Source organism: Canis lupus, chromosome 37 (genome assembly GCF_048164855.1).
Source record: "Canis lupus baileyi chromosome 37, mCanLup2.hap1, whole genome shotgun sequence".
In the NCBI taxonomy this organism is placed as follows: Eukaryota; Metazoa; Chordata; class Mammalia; order Carnivora; family Canidae; genus Canis; species Canis lupus.
The window spans coordinates 6,721,994-6,740,102 of NC_132874.1; the positions used below are offsets into that span (position 1 = coordinate 6,721,994).

Consider the following 18,109-nt stretch of genomic DNA (forward strand, 5'->3'; position numbering starts at 1 on the left):
CTGAGAACCAGTATGCAAGAGGTTCTGATGTGAGTGGTCCGGCGGGTCACCTTGGCAGTTGCCACAGTCCCCTGGCGGATGTTCACATGGACACAGCCCTTCCTCCGTGGGAGCCCTGAGTAATGGGATCAAATAAGGATGAGGGAGATGGTGTGGAATAAGATGCACTCGTGTGAAGGAATACTGCGAAGTGGAGAGAATTCTCCTTGGCGACAAGGTAACTTACGCTCAACACGTTGTTGGCATTCACCACTAGCTGCCTCTACAATAGCCATGTTCACTCCTTCACTGACAGAGCATCAGTGTTGTTCTGGTGACAATGTGTCCAGCTTAAAACATTACATCCCCCAGCTTCCTGAAAAAAAAAAAATATATATCATGTAAAATATGATTTATATATTAAGTGTACTTATATATTTATATATAATTATATATACATACACATACATTTTTCTCTAAAATATGTTTATATATAAATATATATTTAAAACAAAGTGAAACTATTGTTTTTCTAGTATTTTTAACATAGAATATTTCTTTACCCTGCTCCTACACCCCCATGATATGTTTACATGGTTTTCTTTTTTTTTTTTTTTTAATTGTTTACATGGGTTTCTTTCTTGCTGAAGACTGTTAGCTCCTTGTGGATGATACTGTGCCTCTTTTTATCTCATATCCCCATTACTTAGCAGACTTTAGCACATAACAGATATTGTTAAATGGAAGGAAGGACAGAGAAATTATAGGTATGTCAGGAGGAGGACAAAAAAACCCTTCCTTGGGGGGACATTTTAATGAAGAACAGTGTTTAAACAATTTCTTGTGCTAGCCACTAGGTAATGATGTTGGCTTAAGACAGTCTGGTTATTCAAATTGTGCATAAAATGATTTATTATATATGGGGCATTTTAAACGTGGGCTCTTTGGAAATAGTGTGATTTCACTATGGAGTTCGGTTCCTCTCCACTCCTATATTTCTTTTTCAATCTTCATCCAGCATTCTGCTAACAGGCTGACCTGCACAACAACCAGAGAGGACGGCCCCTGGCTGCTGTCCTGGGAGGTGAGAAGAGCCCCTGCAGTAGTGGGGGATGGGATGGGCTCAGCCTCCATCTCCAAGCAGTAGCCTTACCGTTCTCTGGCAAGGACTACATGGGGAGCTTTACTGAGCACTTACTGTATGCCAACCCCTGTGCTAGTGCTTGGGATGCATCGTCTCCTTCTGTTCTCACAGGTGTCCAAATAACAAGGTTACAACCATCTCCACTTTATAGATAGGAAACAGTGTTTGAGAAGGAGAGGCCTGTACCCTAGCTCAGGCTGGCAGCAAACAGTGGGGCTGGATACAAGGTCAAGGGGGTCTCAGCCACAGAGCAGCATCCTTAACTACCAAGTAACACTGTCTCCCCTGCACCTAACCTGACCTGGCCTCTCAAGGGTGATTCTCCAACTACTGCTACTCCCACTCATGGATTTCCTTAAAGAAAATATGGCCATCTTTAATTTTCTTTATCTCACTATTAGCAGGTCCTGTCTCAACTCTGTATGGCAAACTATTTCCAGATTTTGATAACTCTAAGACCATTAATTATGTTTGTGAGATGACTCCTGTAAAGTGCCTGTTATCGTGCCTGGAAAAATCAAAAAGCATATGTTGGTTTCTTTCCTCCTTCCTTTGATTGAGAACCATACATGTCCTCTGGAATAGTAGTGTAAGTGCTGATGCTAGTTAATGACAAGGATTGAGACATATTAAGACATTCTTCTATTTTTGCCATGTGTTGTTTCAAATTTTTTGAAAAATTACCAAAAGCAACTGTTAAAATTAAATAATATACTGGATCCCCCTCCCTGCAGTTTTCTAACATTTTCCTTTCCCCCCTCTATATCTCCAGGCTTCTCCTTTTCTCTAATCCTTTCTGACAAAAAGTGACCAGTTATACAGTAAGTAACACCAGAGGGAGAAGGGAGTGGCTGACAGCAGTGGGGATGGTGGTCCTGGTGCAATTTCCTCAATGACAGTGAGCCTGGGTCTCACTTTCCTGTGCTTTCCTCATTTGAATGGGCAGTGAACTTATGGCCTCGTTTTCTCTTAATTAATGATTTGTGGCTCATGACATCAGGAATGTGCTGATATTGAAACCTCTTAGGAAAAGGTTGATGATGAACAGAAGAGGTAAATCCATTATTTTGCAAATGCCTGGGAGGATATGAAGACTCAAGAACCTCAGATCCTTCTTGGAAGGAGGTAGAAGAATTACTCTTAAATAAGTTAAATCATCTCACAGATAATTCTCCTCTCAAAGATCCATAGTGAGACAGTAATAGCAAATGCCAACCTAGGTCTTTTTCTATATAAATATAACATAAAATACTGATGTCTAAGGAACCTTACTTTAGAGAAACTGATTAATTTTAAGAGCTTATCAAAATAAAGTTTTTGCCCAGAGAAGGGAATCACAGTTCAAAGTGAATCTCCACTGGTAATTTGAAAGTTATTCCCAAAGCTATTTTAAGGCTTTCATTAGTTCAAATACTGCATTCATTCATAGATGATGAAAAATAAGATTAGTGTTTGTTAAGTAAGATTATTTGGGTATTTTGGGATGAGGCAGTGATTTAACAAATTGAGAAAGGAACAATAGTTGTTAGGCAATTAACACTACAGCTTTATAATAATGAATATGGTTTTGTTAAGATACTCCAAATAATGCTAGACAACTGCAGTTGACCCTTAAACAACACAGGTTTGAACTGCACGGGTCTACTTAATTACACATGTATTATTTCAATATATATAGTAATCTCTAAATTATTTTCTCTTCCTTATGACTTTGTTTCTTTTTAAGATTTTTATTTATTTATTTGACAGAGAGAGAATGAGAGAGCACAAGCAGGGGAAGCATCAGAGAGAGAAGCAGGCTCCCTACTGAGCAGGTAACCTGATTCAGGGCTTGATCTCAGGATCTTGAGGTCATGACCTGAGTTGAAGGCAGATGCCCAACTGACTGAGCCACCCAGGTGGCCCTTCCTTATGACTTTCTTAATACCATTTTCCTTTCTCTAACTTACTTTATTGTAAGAATACAATATGTAATATATATAACATGCAAAATATGTTTTCATCTACCGCTTATTTTATCAGTAAGGCTATCAGTCAACAGTAGGCTATTAGTAGTTAAATCTTTGGGAACTTAAAAGTTTTCCATTTTAGGGGTGCCCACGTGGTTCAGTCCGTTAAGCATCTGACTCTTGATCTTGGCTCAGGTCATGATGTCAGTGGCGAGATTAAGCCCATCAGGTTCCGTGCTCAATGTGGCGTGCACTTAAGATTTTCTCTCTCCTTCTCCCTTTGCCCCTCCCCCACTATGCTTGCTCACTTGCATGCATGTGCACGCTCCCTCTCAAATAAATAAATAAATAAATAAATAAATAAATAAATAAAATCTTTAAAAAAAAATTGTACCCAATTTTCAACTATGTGGGAGATCAGTCCCCCCGCCTCCCTCATTGTTCAAGGGTCAACTGTACACATTACAATGCTAACCTCTCTAGTATTAGGATGAACAAAAGGATGTAAAACTCCTCCAAACCACCAAACACTTGCCCTTGCTAGTTACGAACACTCAGATAAGAACACTGAATATATATCTCAATGTCCAAAGTAAGGTATCCGTTGTCCACACTGATTAACATAACCTATCTATTGATTACTATTTCTTTTAATGAGGAATGAGAGTGAAAACTAGTTAGCAACCTTGGTCAGTCACATGGTGATTTAGCACCCTTTCTTGTGCTTTCTGATTGATTTCACACCAACACATGCAAAGATGACAGAAACAAACAAAATGATAATATTGTACAGCAAGGGGGGTATACTGAGAAGCCAGGTAAGCCCATGCTCCTATCTCTTGCCTACCCTACACCCTGAAAGGTGAGGAAATCACTGCCTTGGCAGGCCCTGGTGGGAACCTGAGTTTAGCTATTTTAGTGGATAATGAAGTTGTGGGCAATGTACAGTGTTGCATCAGAGCAGGGAATGTAGGGTGCTTATTTCTGGTTTATGAAGGGTAGCATTACAGATATAGCATTCTTACTCACACTCTGTCAGTGGGTTGAGGAATAAAAAATAGTGACTTTGAAATATATAAATGTCCTTTCATTTGAATCTTTCCCTGTAGAACCACAGCATTTTCTCTGATGAAGAGCCTACTGACTGGAATCTTTTTTTGTACAAACCACAACCATAAGCACCACCTTCAATTTCCAGTTCCTGTTTCTTTAAAGAGGAGTGAGAATTTGGCCACTTGTGAAGTCTGGGTGCAAGGTCCTCCTACCCTTGTACAGTTTTTCCCTCTATTCTAGTTATCTTACTCTCCGTTTCAATTAATCACCTATAGATCTTGTCACTTGCTTCTATCACGTCTTTACAAAGCTTTCAACATAGTTTCCAATGAAATCATGATTACGAGCCTCCATGTCAAACTCACATTTCATGTTCATAATAGGATTTAAATAAAGTACAGAACTGTGGTAGGTAAAATGGCATTTTGGGAACAACCTACCCACCTCTTGGGAGCAGAAGTCCTGGTAAAGTGCACAGAAGCTCCCAGAGCCATTTCATGGCCTTACGGGGGGAGGGAGAACTGGTAGGGGTTTCCCCTAAGCCTTGGTTTGCTGCAAGAGCATCTACTGAACTCTCTAGTTTGGATATGTACATTTTCATGGACATTTTCATGCTTATTGTTTGTGGATTGTGTTCTATATGTTTCTTTCTCTTTGGTTTTTATATTTTTCACACAGTGTGCAGATGATAGAATGATGTGTATTGTAACTGCTCAGAGTGTGCACACCCTGGAGAGAGTTGTGCAGGCCTGAGAAAATGCTTGCTGTGTGCAGGCTGGTTCAACGTTTTCCTGTAGTTTTTCTTTGTGATTTGTTATTCATCACCAGAGACTTATAATGGGAATTGCTAGACAAGGTAAAGGGGCCACAGGGTGACAGGGGGAGGGTTCTCCTGTGAGTTTGGTGTGGTCTGTGATATAGGACTATTTTCTTCCTTCTGATACTTGCTAATAAAATGTCTTCAGACATTTTTATAATAAATGCATGACATTGCCTAGACATATTTAATAATAAGCTTCAATAATAAGCTTTCCTTAAGAGATGAGAGCCCTCTTCCCTTGGTGCTGTTTGGGGGTGTGAGATCTTAGAGAAGGAGGGCTATGGAAGCGGTGGAGGGGGGTCACACTCATATTGATTTGGTTTCCAGAACTCATGGTGTGCTCTATGAACCAAGAAACAATTCTGTGTTGTTTCTTTAAAAAAAAGAAAAAAGAAAAAAATATGTAAACAGGAATAAGATGCCACTATATAACTATTAGAATGGCTTAAATTAAAAAAAAAAAAAGACCTGATAATACCCACTGCTGGTGAGAATTTGCAGAAACAAGAACTTTCATTGCTAGTAGAAGTGCAAAATGGTATAGCCACTTTAGAAAATAGTTTGGCAATTTCTTATAAAATGAAACATATTCTTCTTATACATTCCAGCAATTGTGCTTCTTGGTATTCACCCAAATAACCTGAAAACTTAAGTCCATGTTAAAACCTACATGCAAATGTTTATAGAACTTTATATGTGATTGTCAAAAATCTGGAAGCACCTAAGATGTTCTTTAATAAATAAATGGATAAACACTGTGTTATATCCATATGATGGAATTTGAAAAGAACTGAGCTATTGAAGCAAAAGAGACATGAATAGGTCATAGATGGATATTACAAAGGGAGAGAAGCCAGTCTGAAAAGGCTATAAAGTATATGATTCCAACTATATAACATTCCAGAATAGTCAAAACCATAGAGATGACAAACAAATCAGTGTTGCCAGGGAATCAGGAGATGGAGGATAGCCCAGGGATTTTTTTTTTAGGTCAGTAAACTTTTATTTTTATCATACTGACTCCGTATGATACTGTAATGATGAATGTAAGACTAACGCATCATCTAAACCTGTAGAAAGAAACAGCGCAAAGAATAAAATCCAATGTATGAACATTTTAAAAAAATCATTCTGAGGTCAAAGGATCCCAAGAAGAAATGCAAAATGTAGCAAAAAAAATCTGAATGTATCCTAAATGTATGAAACAATCTCATTGAAGGGAGCAGCGGAGTCATTCAGAGATATCTATCTAATTAACTTTGGAAATAAGTAGAGTCTATAAAATTAGAGAAACTCTACCAAAGAACTATACTTTGGTTGATAAAGTGGCTTCCAGCAGGGATTCACATTAACAATTCTGATATTGCTGTAGATATATACTGGAACGGATCAATTAAGTTAATGGACAGTGATAGTAGGAGCCAGGTTTCCACTGCTGGACAACAACTTAGAGATAAGCAAGGAGAGGAGACTAGAATGATACATGTGGTAATAATTAACAGGTGAACACATCAGAATGAACCATATTTTTTAACTTAGTATAGATACAGATGGTTATATATGGAAATATTCACAGAAATACCTATATATAGGGGTTAGTCATTCACACACACATTCCTGTGCTCTTGTCAATGAGAGGGCCTAAGAGCCACGACACCCCAGTAACAATCAGCACACCTAGCATCCAGATCTTGGTTTCTAATACCATTCCCTAATAAAAGGAAACAGGGCTGATTCTAGGATTAGGGCAGGGGCAAGATGATCCTGGAGCATCTTGTAATGCCACAAAGTAAGGAAGTGCTCATAACAAACCAAGAAAACAAACCAAAACCCCACCACATTGATGGGGATATATCAAAGGTGCACTCAGGAGCCAACGGAAGAGCTCCTAATGGCCACAGCTTTGAGCAACAAAATCAATAAATAAAATAGTATTGGATTATAACCCAAAGTATAAAATAAGTATCCATGAGCCTGTAAGTGATATAAATAAATGACTAAATAAATAAATGGGAAAAAAATAATTCCAGAAGAGTTGCAAATTATTCATGTAGATACCGTGCTCTCAGGAAGTAGAACATGATCGACTCCCACTCATTCCTGAAGTGTGGGCTGCATGGTGACTTCTTTCCAGAGGGCCTTCCTCCTGGAGTTGGTAGGCTCCTAGCAGGTTAACAGATCATCAGAATGACCGCTGGCGGGGATCCCTGGGTGGCTCAGCGGTTTGGCGCCTGCCTTTGGCCCAGGGCGCGATTCTGGAGTCCCGGGGTCAGGTTCCCGGCATGGAGCTTGCTTCTCCCTCCTCCTATGTCTCTGCCACCCTCCCCCCATGTCTATCATAAATAAAAATAAATGAATCTTAAAAAAAAAAATGACCCCTGGCTGAGTCGGCCAAAGTTAGCCAAATTGTAAATAGCGTTAATCCCTTTTCATCTTTTCCACTGGACCCCAGGGCACTTTTTGGGATCTCCTTCAGCAGAATAAAGCTGTTTTTCTCATTGTGGAGCAAAACTGATTAGATGAATGGATAAAGAAGATGTGGTTTATGTATACAATGGAATATTACTCAGCTATTAGAAATGACAAATACCCACCATTTGCTTCAACGTGGATGGAACTGGAGGGTATTATGCTGAGTGAAGTAAGTCAGTCGGAGAAGGACAAACATTATATGTTCTCATTCATTTGGGGAATATAAATAATAGTGAAAGGGAATATAAGGGAAGGGAGAAGAAATGTGTGGGAAATATCAGAAAGGGAGACAGAACGTAAAGACTGCTAACTCTGGGAAACGAACTAGGGGTGGTGGAAGGGGAGGAGGGCGGGGGGTGGGAGTGAATGGGTGACGGGCACTGGGGGTTATTCTGTATGTTAGTAAATTGAACACCAATAAAAAATAAATTAAAAAAAAAACTGATTTGATAAAACTCCATCACTGCGAGGGTGGTGCTTCTACCTTGTAGTTAAGGACTGCCTGCATCCACATTGCCTGAGGCGCTTGCTAGAGACACACATTTCTGGGTTGCAGCCCAAACTTCTTCAACTTTTGGGCTATGGGGGGTAAGGGTGGAGGGAACAGGAAGTTGGGAAAGAGTGAGTGGCAAAAGGGCCAGGAATCTGTATCTTTAAAAAAGTACATGAGGTGGGGGCGCCTGGGTGGCTCAGTCCATTAACCTTCTTCCTTCAGCTCAGGTCATGATCTCAGGGTCTTGGGACTAAGCCCCACATCAGGCTCCCTGCTCAGTGTGGAGTCTGCTTCTCCCTCTTCTCTGCCCCTCCCCCTACTGCTTGTGGTCTCTCTCTCAAATAAATAAATAAAATCTTTTTATTTTATTTTGTTTAAAGATTATTTATTTGAGAGAGAAAGACAGAGGGAGAAGCTCCTTAGCAGGGAGCCTGACATGGGGCTTGATCCTAGGACCCCAGGATCATGACCTGAGCTGAAGGCAGACACTTAACCAACTGAGCCACCCAGGCACCCCAATAAAATCTTTTTAAAAAGTACATGAGGTGTTTCTTACATTTGGTTGAGAACAACATCTATAGGAATCAACCACACTAGTAATGCAGAAATAGGATGTTTACTTTGAAAGAGGATGTAAATAATACCACAAGGGAGACATTGCAGACATTCCATAAGGCACCTAGTCTGCTTTCTTTCACAAGTCAGTGACATAGATAAAAAGGAAAGTGATTAAAATCAACTTAGTGGACACTTCAGACATAAACTAATCAAATGCAGTAGATCTTGTTTGGATCTTGATTCAAACAAATTAAAAGTAAGATAGTATTTTAAGATTATGAGGGAAATGTAAATATAGGCTTATGTATTGGTTGATATTAAAGGATTAGTGTTAATTTTGTGGTGGTGGTTATGTAAGAAGATATGCTCGCTATTTTTAGTAGTATACTTAAGTTTTTTGGGGGTAATTTACATAATGTCTAGTATCTGTTTTAAAAATCCTCTGGCAGGGGCACCTGGGTCATGCAGTCAATTGAGTGCTGACTCTTGACTTTAGCTCAGGTAATGATCTTGGGGTTGCAGGATTGAGCCCTGTGTTGTGCTCCATGCTGGGTGTGGAGCCTGCTTGAGATTCTCTCCCTCTCTGCCTCTCTCTCTAATAAAAAAAAAATAATAAAATAAAATACTCTGACAAAATGTGAGGCAGTGGGTAGAGGAAATAGGAGAAACAGGTATGGATACATGGTTGATGGCTATTGAAGATGAGTAGTAGATACATGGGATTTGTTGTACTCTGCAGTTCCATGTATGTTTGGAGATTTTTATAGTAAATTGTTAAAAAATCTAAGGAAACAGAAATGCATAATCCAACGGGATGAGTTGCCAAAGATGGACTTCTAGGAAAACAGTTTGGCGGCTCCTCAGAAAGTTAAACATAGAATTACCATACGACCCAGCGATTCCACGCTATGTACATACCCCAAAGAACTGAAAACAGAGACTCAACCAAATACATGTACATCTGCATTCTTAACAGCACTAGTAACAGTAGCCAAAAGAGAGAAACAGCCCGAATATCTATCAGATGACTGGAATAAATAGGTAAATAAAATGTGCTACACACACACACACACACACACACACACGATTGAATATTATTCAGCCATAAAAGTTATGAAGTTCTGGGACGTCTGGGTGGCTCAGCAGTTGGGCGTCTGCCTCTGGCTCAGGGCGTGATCTGGAATCCGGGATCGAGTCCCACATCGGGCTCCCTGCATGGACCCTGCTTCTCCCTCCTCCTGTGTCTCTGCCCCTCTCTCTATGTCTCTCCTGAATGAATAAATAAAATCTTTCAAAAAAGTTATCAAGTTCTGATACATGTTACTATCATTATTTTCAGGTGAACTAAGCCAGACACAAAGAGGAGAAACACTGCATGATTCCACATATATGATCAGCTATGTAGAACAGGCAAATTCATGGAGGTAGAGGGTAGAACAGAGGTCACCAGGGGATGGAGGAAAGAGAGAATGAAGAGTTACTGCTTACTGGGTACAGTTTCTGTCTCTGTGATGAACACGTTTTGGAAACAGAAGTGGTGGTTGCATAGCTTGCGGATGTACAGAATGCCAGCTAATGCTCCCTTTAAAATGGTTAATTTTATGTTATGGGACTTCCACCTCAATTTAAAAATACAAGGTGGAATTCTAACAATGAGAAGGAAGGGTTTTGCAAGGCGATGTCAGGTCCCTTGCTCGACCTCCTGCAAGCATCAGCGAACTGTAGCGCTACATTTAGCCATTTTGTCTGTGACCAATGGATATGGTGTGTGATAAGAGGAAATGTAACAAATGACTCCTAACACCTATAGGACACTGTATTTTATAAGCTTACACATTTTACTGACATTAGGTTCTTTGATTCCTTGGAGGGGAATTTTTCGTGTTATTATATTAACTCCGGTCTGGAGTCCTTACTGAGGAAAAACTCCTTTTGAGGTTTAATTGAATTAAATGCACAGAATCAGACTGAATTTTAATACATTATAGATTATCATTGACATCATTATTCTGGTTAACAATTAGATATGTCAGATAGTGGGGTAAGTGTGGCAATAACTTCAGCGAAGTCCAGAAAACGTCCTGACACTAAGTTAGTTAAAAAAAAAAGGGGGGGGGGGTGTCCTACCTCTGTACTCATTGAAACCACTGGCCCAAGACACCACCTGATGGTAAAGTGATCATTCTACATAAAAGATGAATCCAAGGACTACATTCCATTTACTACTGAATCTCAATAACTTCTTTACTTTCTTGATGTGTCTTTGTATACTTTCTTGAAGGACAATCTTACTATCTTTTTTTCTCAGTCCTGAAACTAATTTTTATTAGTTTTATGTCATAAATACTTTGGCCTTTTTGCATGATGATCTTCTCCTGGGTTCACTTTGGAGTCAGACTGTGGATGGTACGATTGAGAATGAACAGATGGCACTTTCTGAGGGGTCAGCCATGGTTGGCAACCCGGGGTGTGCGAGCTGCTGGAGCACCCCAAGAGGTGACAGCGGTGGGCAAGAGAGAGAAAGGCTACAGCAGAAGTTAAAATTTCTCATCATCAGAATCCTCTTTCTTCCCAGGAATACTGATGTAGCAAGCTTCAGGCTAGCCTTGGACTTTTGCCTGTTGATATGCATTCCATTAGAGTTATTTTAAAAATTTTATTTATTTCTTTGAGAGAGTGGGCAGCCCGGGTGACTCAGTGGTTTAGTGCCACCTTCAGCCCAGGGCCTGATCCTGGAGACCTGGGATCCAGTCCTACATCAGGCTCCCTGTTTCTCCCTCTGCCTCTATCTTTGCTTCTGCCTCTCTATGTCTCTCATGAATAAATAAATGAAAATCTTAAAAAAAAAAAAAAAGGATTAAAAGAGAGAGAGAGAGAGAGCAGGAGCAGAGGGAGAGGGAGAAGGAGAAGCAGACTCCCTCCTGAGCAGGGAGCCTGATGGGGGCTCGATCCCAGGACCCTGAGATCATGACCTGAGCTAAGGCAGACACTCAGCCAGCTGAGCCACCAGGCGCCCCTTATTAGAGTTTTAAAAACGTAGCTGGAGTAAGTCTGGCTATTCTCACAGTGGATGTGTGCCGAGTAGGGCAAATTTAGAAGAATTCTTTCAAAAGATGAAACTAGAAATTGAGAAACTCACACGATGTGATCTGGTAGAGGTAGAGAAAGGTCCTGCTTCCTAATTTTCCTCCCCCAAATTGGTCGGAGCAAAAGTAACAAGGTGCAAATGAACGAGAAGCCTCAGTTGCTCCCGTCTGTATGGCAGAGCTGGGCACTCGGGAAGGCACAGAGGACACCGGGGCCCGGATGAATCATCTATCAGCTCGGCCCTGTCAAACTTCCCGCCTACCGAGAAATTCAGGGGTATTGCCGGATGACTACCGTCTTTCATAGGGGCCAACGCTTCATCAGAAACAAAGAAAATGAGCTTTACCCATGTGTTTTCACTTGTAAACTCAGAGTCCAGGGAATAAAGTGAAAGAAAAACTCGGAGGGCTTGATGCATTCTCTGTCAGATATTTCTTTTCCTATTTTCAAATGGAAGAGTGAGGCTACAGGAAACAGAACCGTATCCTTCCTGAACCTGACCAGGTCCCTCAGTATGGGGGGTGGCTCACAGCAGGCTTACCTGGGACAGGGGTGGCCTTGACACCTCTCCAGTGGATTCATCTCCTCCTTTGTGTTTTGTTTTTTTAAGTGACCACTGCAAGCCTCAGTCCAGAGCATTCATCAAACAATGCTAAGTAGAGTTGGACAGCTTTTTCTTTTCTTTTTTTTTTAAGATTTATTTATTTGAGAGAAAGCATAGGAGCACGTGTGAGAGAGCATGAACAGGGGGAGGGGCAAGGGGTAGAGGAGAGAAAGAATCCCAAGCAGACTCCCTGCTGAGTGCAGAGCCCCACTCAGGGCTCCATTCCAGGACCTGAGCTGAAAACTAAGAGCTGGACACTCACCTTATGACCTGAGCCATGACCATGACCTGAGCTGAAAACTAAGAGCTGAGCTGAAAACTAAGAACTGGACACTCACCTTACTGAGCCACTCAGCTGCCCCTATTTTTCATTGTTTTATATGGTAACCATTTTGTATGACCAATGACATTCTTTGTCATTGGAGGAGAAATTTTCATTTGAAATAAAAGTTTTCCTTTATTCATTTATTTAATTTTAAATTATTTAATTTAATTTTTTATCTTTTTAAAAAGACTTATTTATTTGAGAAAGAGAGAGAGAGAAAGTGCACAAGGGGAGAGAATCTCAAGCAGACTCCCGCTGATCATGGAACCCGACTTGGGGCTTTATCTCATGACCCTGAGGTCATGACTTTGAGGAGCTAATGCTTAGCTGACTGAGCCACCCAGACGCCCCTCCTTTATTTATTTTAAATATTTTATTTTATTTTTGCATAACCTCCACACCTAACATGGGGTTTGAACTCATGACACTGAGATCAAGCGTCGCATGCTCCACCAAATGAGCCAGTCAGGCGCCCCTAAAAGTTTTCCTTTAAAATAGATACATAAATAGGTAGATAAATAAAAGAGACAAATTTAAGTTTCCAGAGTAACTGACTGAAGGCACACCACCGAGTAACCCATTCTGCCGATGGTTATTGGCTGTGACAAACCTATGAGGGTTCTAGATCAGACAAAGCCTTTTGTCCACCGACGACAGCTAATAATTTATTCAGCAGCCACTGTGACAGGCCGCTGTGAGGAGCACTTTTCACAATGCTGTGAGGTGGGTATTAGGAGCCCCAAAGGACAGAAGGAAGTTGAGTCTGTGAGGTGAAATTTCACTGTGTGAGGTGACGTAGTAAAAGAAGCTAGAATCTGAACCCAAGTCTAATGATCAAAGCTCTACAAAAAAGTTATAACTCTCAGGGGCGCCTGGGTGGCTCAGATGGTTAAGCGTCCGCCTTCAGCTCAGGTCATGATCCCAGGGTTCTGGGATGGGGCCCCATGTTGGGCTCTCTGCTCAGTTGGGAGCCTGCTTCTCCCTCTGCTTGCGCTCTCTGTCTCTCAAATGAATAAATAAAAAATCTTAAAAAAAAAAAAGAGTTATAACTCTTAGGGGTGCCTTAGGTGACTCTTGATCTCAGGGCCTTGAGTTCAAGCCCCACGATGGGCTAAGAGCTCACTTAAAAAAACAGTTTCAAGTCACACCTCCCGGGTCCTCCTTGCACTATGGGGGCTGTACCCTCCCAGGGCGCCTCACAAGGGGCACCTGCCCCGCACCCTCCCCCCAGCTTAGGCCTCAGGGGTTACCCTACCCTTCTCTCCTCCATCCAGCTCACGCACGAGCTGGGGCCCTTTCCCATTAATTTCGTTCCCTGGCTGAATGCTTCCTCCTTCTCCCCAGAACCTTGAACCTCAGCTCCATCATCATGAAAACACCCACCTTCCCCGACCTGGTGCCCTGACGACTTCTGGTCGAATTCCCAGTGCGAATTAAAACCCATCGGAGATTCCAAGTTTTAATTTTAAGTTTAAGGCCTCTCTTACCACGAGGAGGAACCCTATTTTCACTCAGGCCCCGGCAAGGGGTCAGTAGCTTGAAATCACTTTGACAGTGTCTGTCGGGGCGCTGCGGGCTGCGGGGGGGTAATTCCAGCCGGTCACCTCGGCCGGCGCGGGGTCGGGCAAGGCCGCCGAGCTCAAGGTCAGGGTCGCCACCGCGCCACAGCGGATGCCACTTGCTGAATCCCTGCAGCTTTCCAGCTGGCCGGGGGGCTGGGGAGCAGGGGCCACTGGACGGAGCCTGCCAGCGGTTGGAACAGCTGCCACACTAACGGGTGACCTCCCATCACAAAACCGGACTTCCCTCTTCTTTTGCTGAAGACAGAGAGTTTCACAAACACATTTCATTACTCAAGGTGTGCAGCTAAATGGTGCCGCTGTTAAGCAAAAAAAAAAAAAAAAAAAAAAAAAAAGGTCTGCGGCCTGGTAAGATTAAAGCTGCCAATTTCTAGTCACTCCTTCCTGGAAAGAGTGTGGGGGGGTGGCCCCAAAGAGTAATGAAAATAATGAAGACAGCAAGTCCATGACAGGTTGATGTTCACGATGGATTCAAATTACCTGCCGTCAAAGTTAAACGGAGGCATTGCTTCCTGGCTACGTTTGAAATGAAGAGGATTTGGAGCCCCCACGTCTGGTGACAAAACATTTAGAGATGGAGAAAATTATCTGCAAAGGCAAGGACTTGCTCCCTGTCCCCTGGGAAGCCAGGGTGAGTTCTGAGGAGCAGGAGGCAGTTCTGAAAAGAATTTTTAAAGTTTTTCTCCCGAGGGTCAAAGAGGAGACAGAAGGGGCCGGATACAATCGCTTAGGGAAGCAGACACCGTCCGTGGCATTGCTTTTGTTTTGTTTTAGTCGTGATTCACATGTAGGCTCCACTTTGTCTCATTTCATGATTTTTAGGGCAAATCCACATATTCGACTTTACTTCTCTGATTAGAGAGAATTTGCCCTTAGAAGGTCCTTCTGCGTGGGATACCTTCTCCTAAAGATGACCCCACGCCACCCACATCCCCCTCCATCCCTCACTCCTGTCTCCCCAAAACTCTACTCTGCCTCTCTGCTGGCTAAGCCCATGCTCTGCAGCCACCTGCCCACACGCTCCGTGTGCCCCGCCATCTCATGGCACCTGGCCCTGCCCCTCCACGTACTTACCGTTCTTTGCCTCCATCTTGGTGGGCCCACCCTCCCTCAGACAGCCTCTGTGGGGCTCCCCCGTCCGGGCTGATGTCCCTCCTGTGCTTCTGACAATTCCCTCTAGTTTCTACCTCGAGCAGCTGGATGGCACTGCCTTCGAGCATCACAGGGTAGGGACGGTGTCTGTCTTGTTCACGCCTTTTATCCCAGGGCCCAGTACAGTGCCTGGTGGATAACAAGTACTCACCAAACATGTGCCGCATTGTCTTTCCCCTCCAGAAGTCTCCACCCCGCATCCAGAAGGGACTCATTTTCTCCCCGTGTCCTCGTATCACCTTAAGCACAACCTAATGCTGAGCCACCTGTGTTCATGGTCTCAGTGCATCTGCCTACCCCCGTGTGGCACCAACTAAAGTATGCTGCAGGCCCCACAGACTCTAGCTTGAGAGCAATACAATGCGCTGGTCAACAACAGGACTCTAGGGGCACCTGGGTGGCTCAGTCGGTTAAGCGTCTGCCTTTGGCTCAGGTCGTGATCCCAGGGTCCTGGGATCGAGTCCAGCGACGGGCTCCCTGCTCAGCAGGGAATCTGTTTCTCCCTCTGGCCAGCAAATCCCACCTTCCATCCCCAGCTTGTTCTCTCTCATGCACAGTAGTACAGAAACTCCAACTACTATGGCTACGACTCACTGTGTCATGGCCTCAAACGATGTTCGAATTCCAGTCACAAAAGCCATGAATCGTAACCTCAAGTGCTAAGGGTTGAGAAATTTCCCTACCAATTGAGGATAGTAGAATGTTTTCTCTCTTCAGGTCGTACACAGTGAAAGACAGTGTTTGTGGTAACAGAGTCATGGAGTGAGATAACCAGCCCCTGACACATTGGGTCATCCTGGGACCACTGGCTGTAAGTGACTCTAGTGGATGGTCGGTGACTGTGTGCACTGAATAGATACCAGCTGCTGCAGGGAACCTGGCCCAATCAAAGACACCAAACACTGGGGCAGTTTTAGGAGGAAAGGGTGAAAGTCTGCACGGCTCTGGGTGTGGAGAAGGCAGAGATTTCAGATCTGGTGCCAAAAATCAAGAATAATGATCAGTATATTATAAAAATATAACAGTTGTAACAAAGAGTCTACAAACTCAGAGTATAATGAATATGAATTTCTTTTTATAACTCCATTCAAGTTTCTTTTTATAATTCAACTTTTTAAAAAAAGATTTTATTTATTTATTTGAGAGAGAGAGAGAGAGAGCACACACTCAAGCTGGGGTGAGTTTCTGTACTAATTTCTGTACTACTGTTGGAGCAGAAACAGGAAACTGGTACAGAAATCCAGGAACAGACATGGTGGGAGGACCTGAAATGGAACAGAAATAAGGAGATGGGCCCTGGGTCACCACTTTGGAGGAAGCTGAAGTCACTGTAGTTTGCCATTATTGATTTTAGAAATCATATTCAAGGGTTGGTTAGCACAGGAGTCGGGGAAGAGAGCACACACAAACTGGGGGTGGGGGTGGGGCAGAGGGAGAGGGAGAAGCATGCTCCCCCCTGAGCATGCAGCCCAACACAGGCAGATCCAAGGACCCCAAGATGATGGCCTGAGCCCAAATCAGACACCTAATGAACTGAGCTACCCAGGAGCCCCATATAACTCAACTTTGTATGACCCCATTCCAGTGGAGAGACAAAAGTCAACCTGGGCTAATTCACAGCTCCCTACCCCCATCCTCCACCCCCACCAGCCTCTTCCTGCTGCCTTCTCTCTGGGTTTGGGACTAAGAACTCAGGGGGAGGAAACAGCTGTAGCGACACCTCTGGCCCGTGCTGCTCAGACATTCTCTTAGCTGTGAGGGGAGCCTCAAGAGACGCACTCAGTTATGATATGTGTCTGGGCATAGGTAGGTCTAGAGTTCCACCCCAAGGCATCTCGACACCAAAGAGAACACTCTTTGCTCCAAACTAGAGGGATGGCATAGACAGGTCACTTAACTCACCTTCACCTCAGTTTCTCCATCTTTAAAATAAGGGGAAAAAAGCTCCATGGTTTCCAGGAGCCCCTCTTGCTCTTATTCTAGGCTGTCCTGTAGCGTTACCACCTCTGCCATCTCAAGCAAAACCAGGTCCTAGGTGAAGCAGAGAGAAACACACTGACCCCTTTCTGTCAAGTGTTGAGCAGGAGCAGTCTTTCCACATAACCAATTCAAATGTCAACTCAAATTTCAAATGTTTCTGTAAGAAAGTTGAACTCCCTGACACATTTGAGAGAAACGGAGGCTGTTTAGGATTGATTACCAGAAGGCAGCCCGTAGTGACTTTCAGGGAGTTTACATTTGTGACTTCAGTGTTATGCTGACATAGGCTTCGCTTTTAATATTAATTGAAGTTACTTCAGCTCCTCAGATAGACAGCTAGAATTTGCCACACAGCATGAGGAAAGGCCGGTATTAAATTGCTTCCCCTACCCCACTTTCCTTTTGATTTGTATGTCTCAAGGCATTAAAAATATTCTTTGACCTGAAATACAATATTTTTAGCTACTGAATTTTCTTGTAGCTTATATAATTCTGATTGCCCAAAGCAATCGGGTTTCATGAGATTACATTTTTTAGACTGCTATCCAACCAACTTCTGCTTTTTGTAAGATTGCTTTGGAACATTTGACCCTTTTAACTTCAGAAATCTTGGAGGCTGTTGTGTTAAGAGGGACAGAGAGGAGAGGGGCTTTAACGAGAGATGTTAGAATCTTGTTTTGAGCAGATGGGGTTAGAGTGCTTCCACACGGAAGGAATGTGTGAATAAAAAAATTGTTGGGAGAATCAGAGACAAAAAAAAGATTTAAAAAGAAGAAAGATGGTCAAGGACGACAGACACAACTGCTTCCTTCAAAGGTTTGCGGATCGTTCTTTTAAAGGAGACAAAACCCAGCTTATCCTGAATAGGTTAATCCATGTTAAAATGTAAAAAGAAATTTCAAAAGATTCTTTA

The 18,109-nt window shown here is 42.7% G+C and overlaps 1 protein-coding gene across 1 annotated transcript in view; it reads right to left on the minus strand.

Moving 5' to 3' along the window:
- Nucleotides 1-223: 223 nt before the first annotated feature.
- CDKAL1 (CDKAL1 threonylcarbamoyladenosine tRNA methylthiotransferase) overlaps nt 224-18,109 on the minus strand; it is a 663,683-nt gene continuing 645,797 nt past the window's right edge. Inside the window, exon 15 of the mRNA XM_072813956.1 lies at nt 224-355. Coding sequence (XP_072670057.1) covers nt 278-355 — 78 coding nt within the window. The 3' untranslated portion in view covers nt 224-277. The remainder of the gene's footprint in view (nt 356-18,109) is intronic.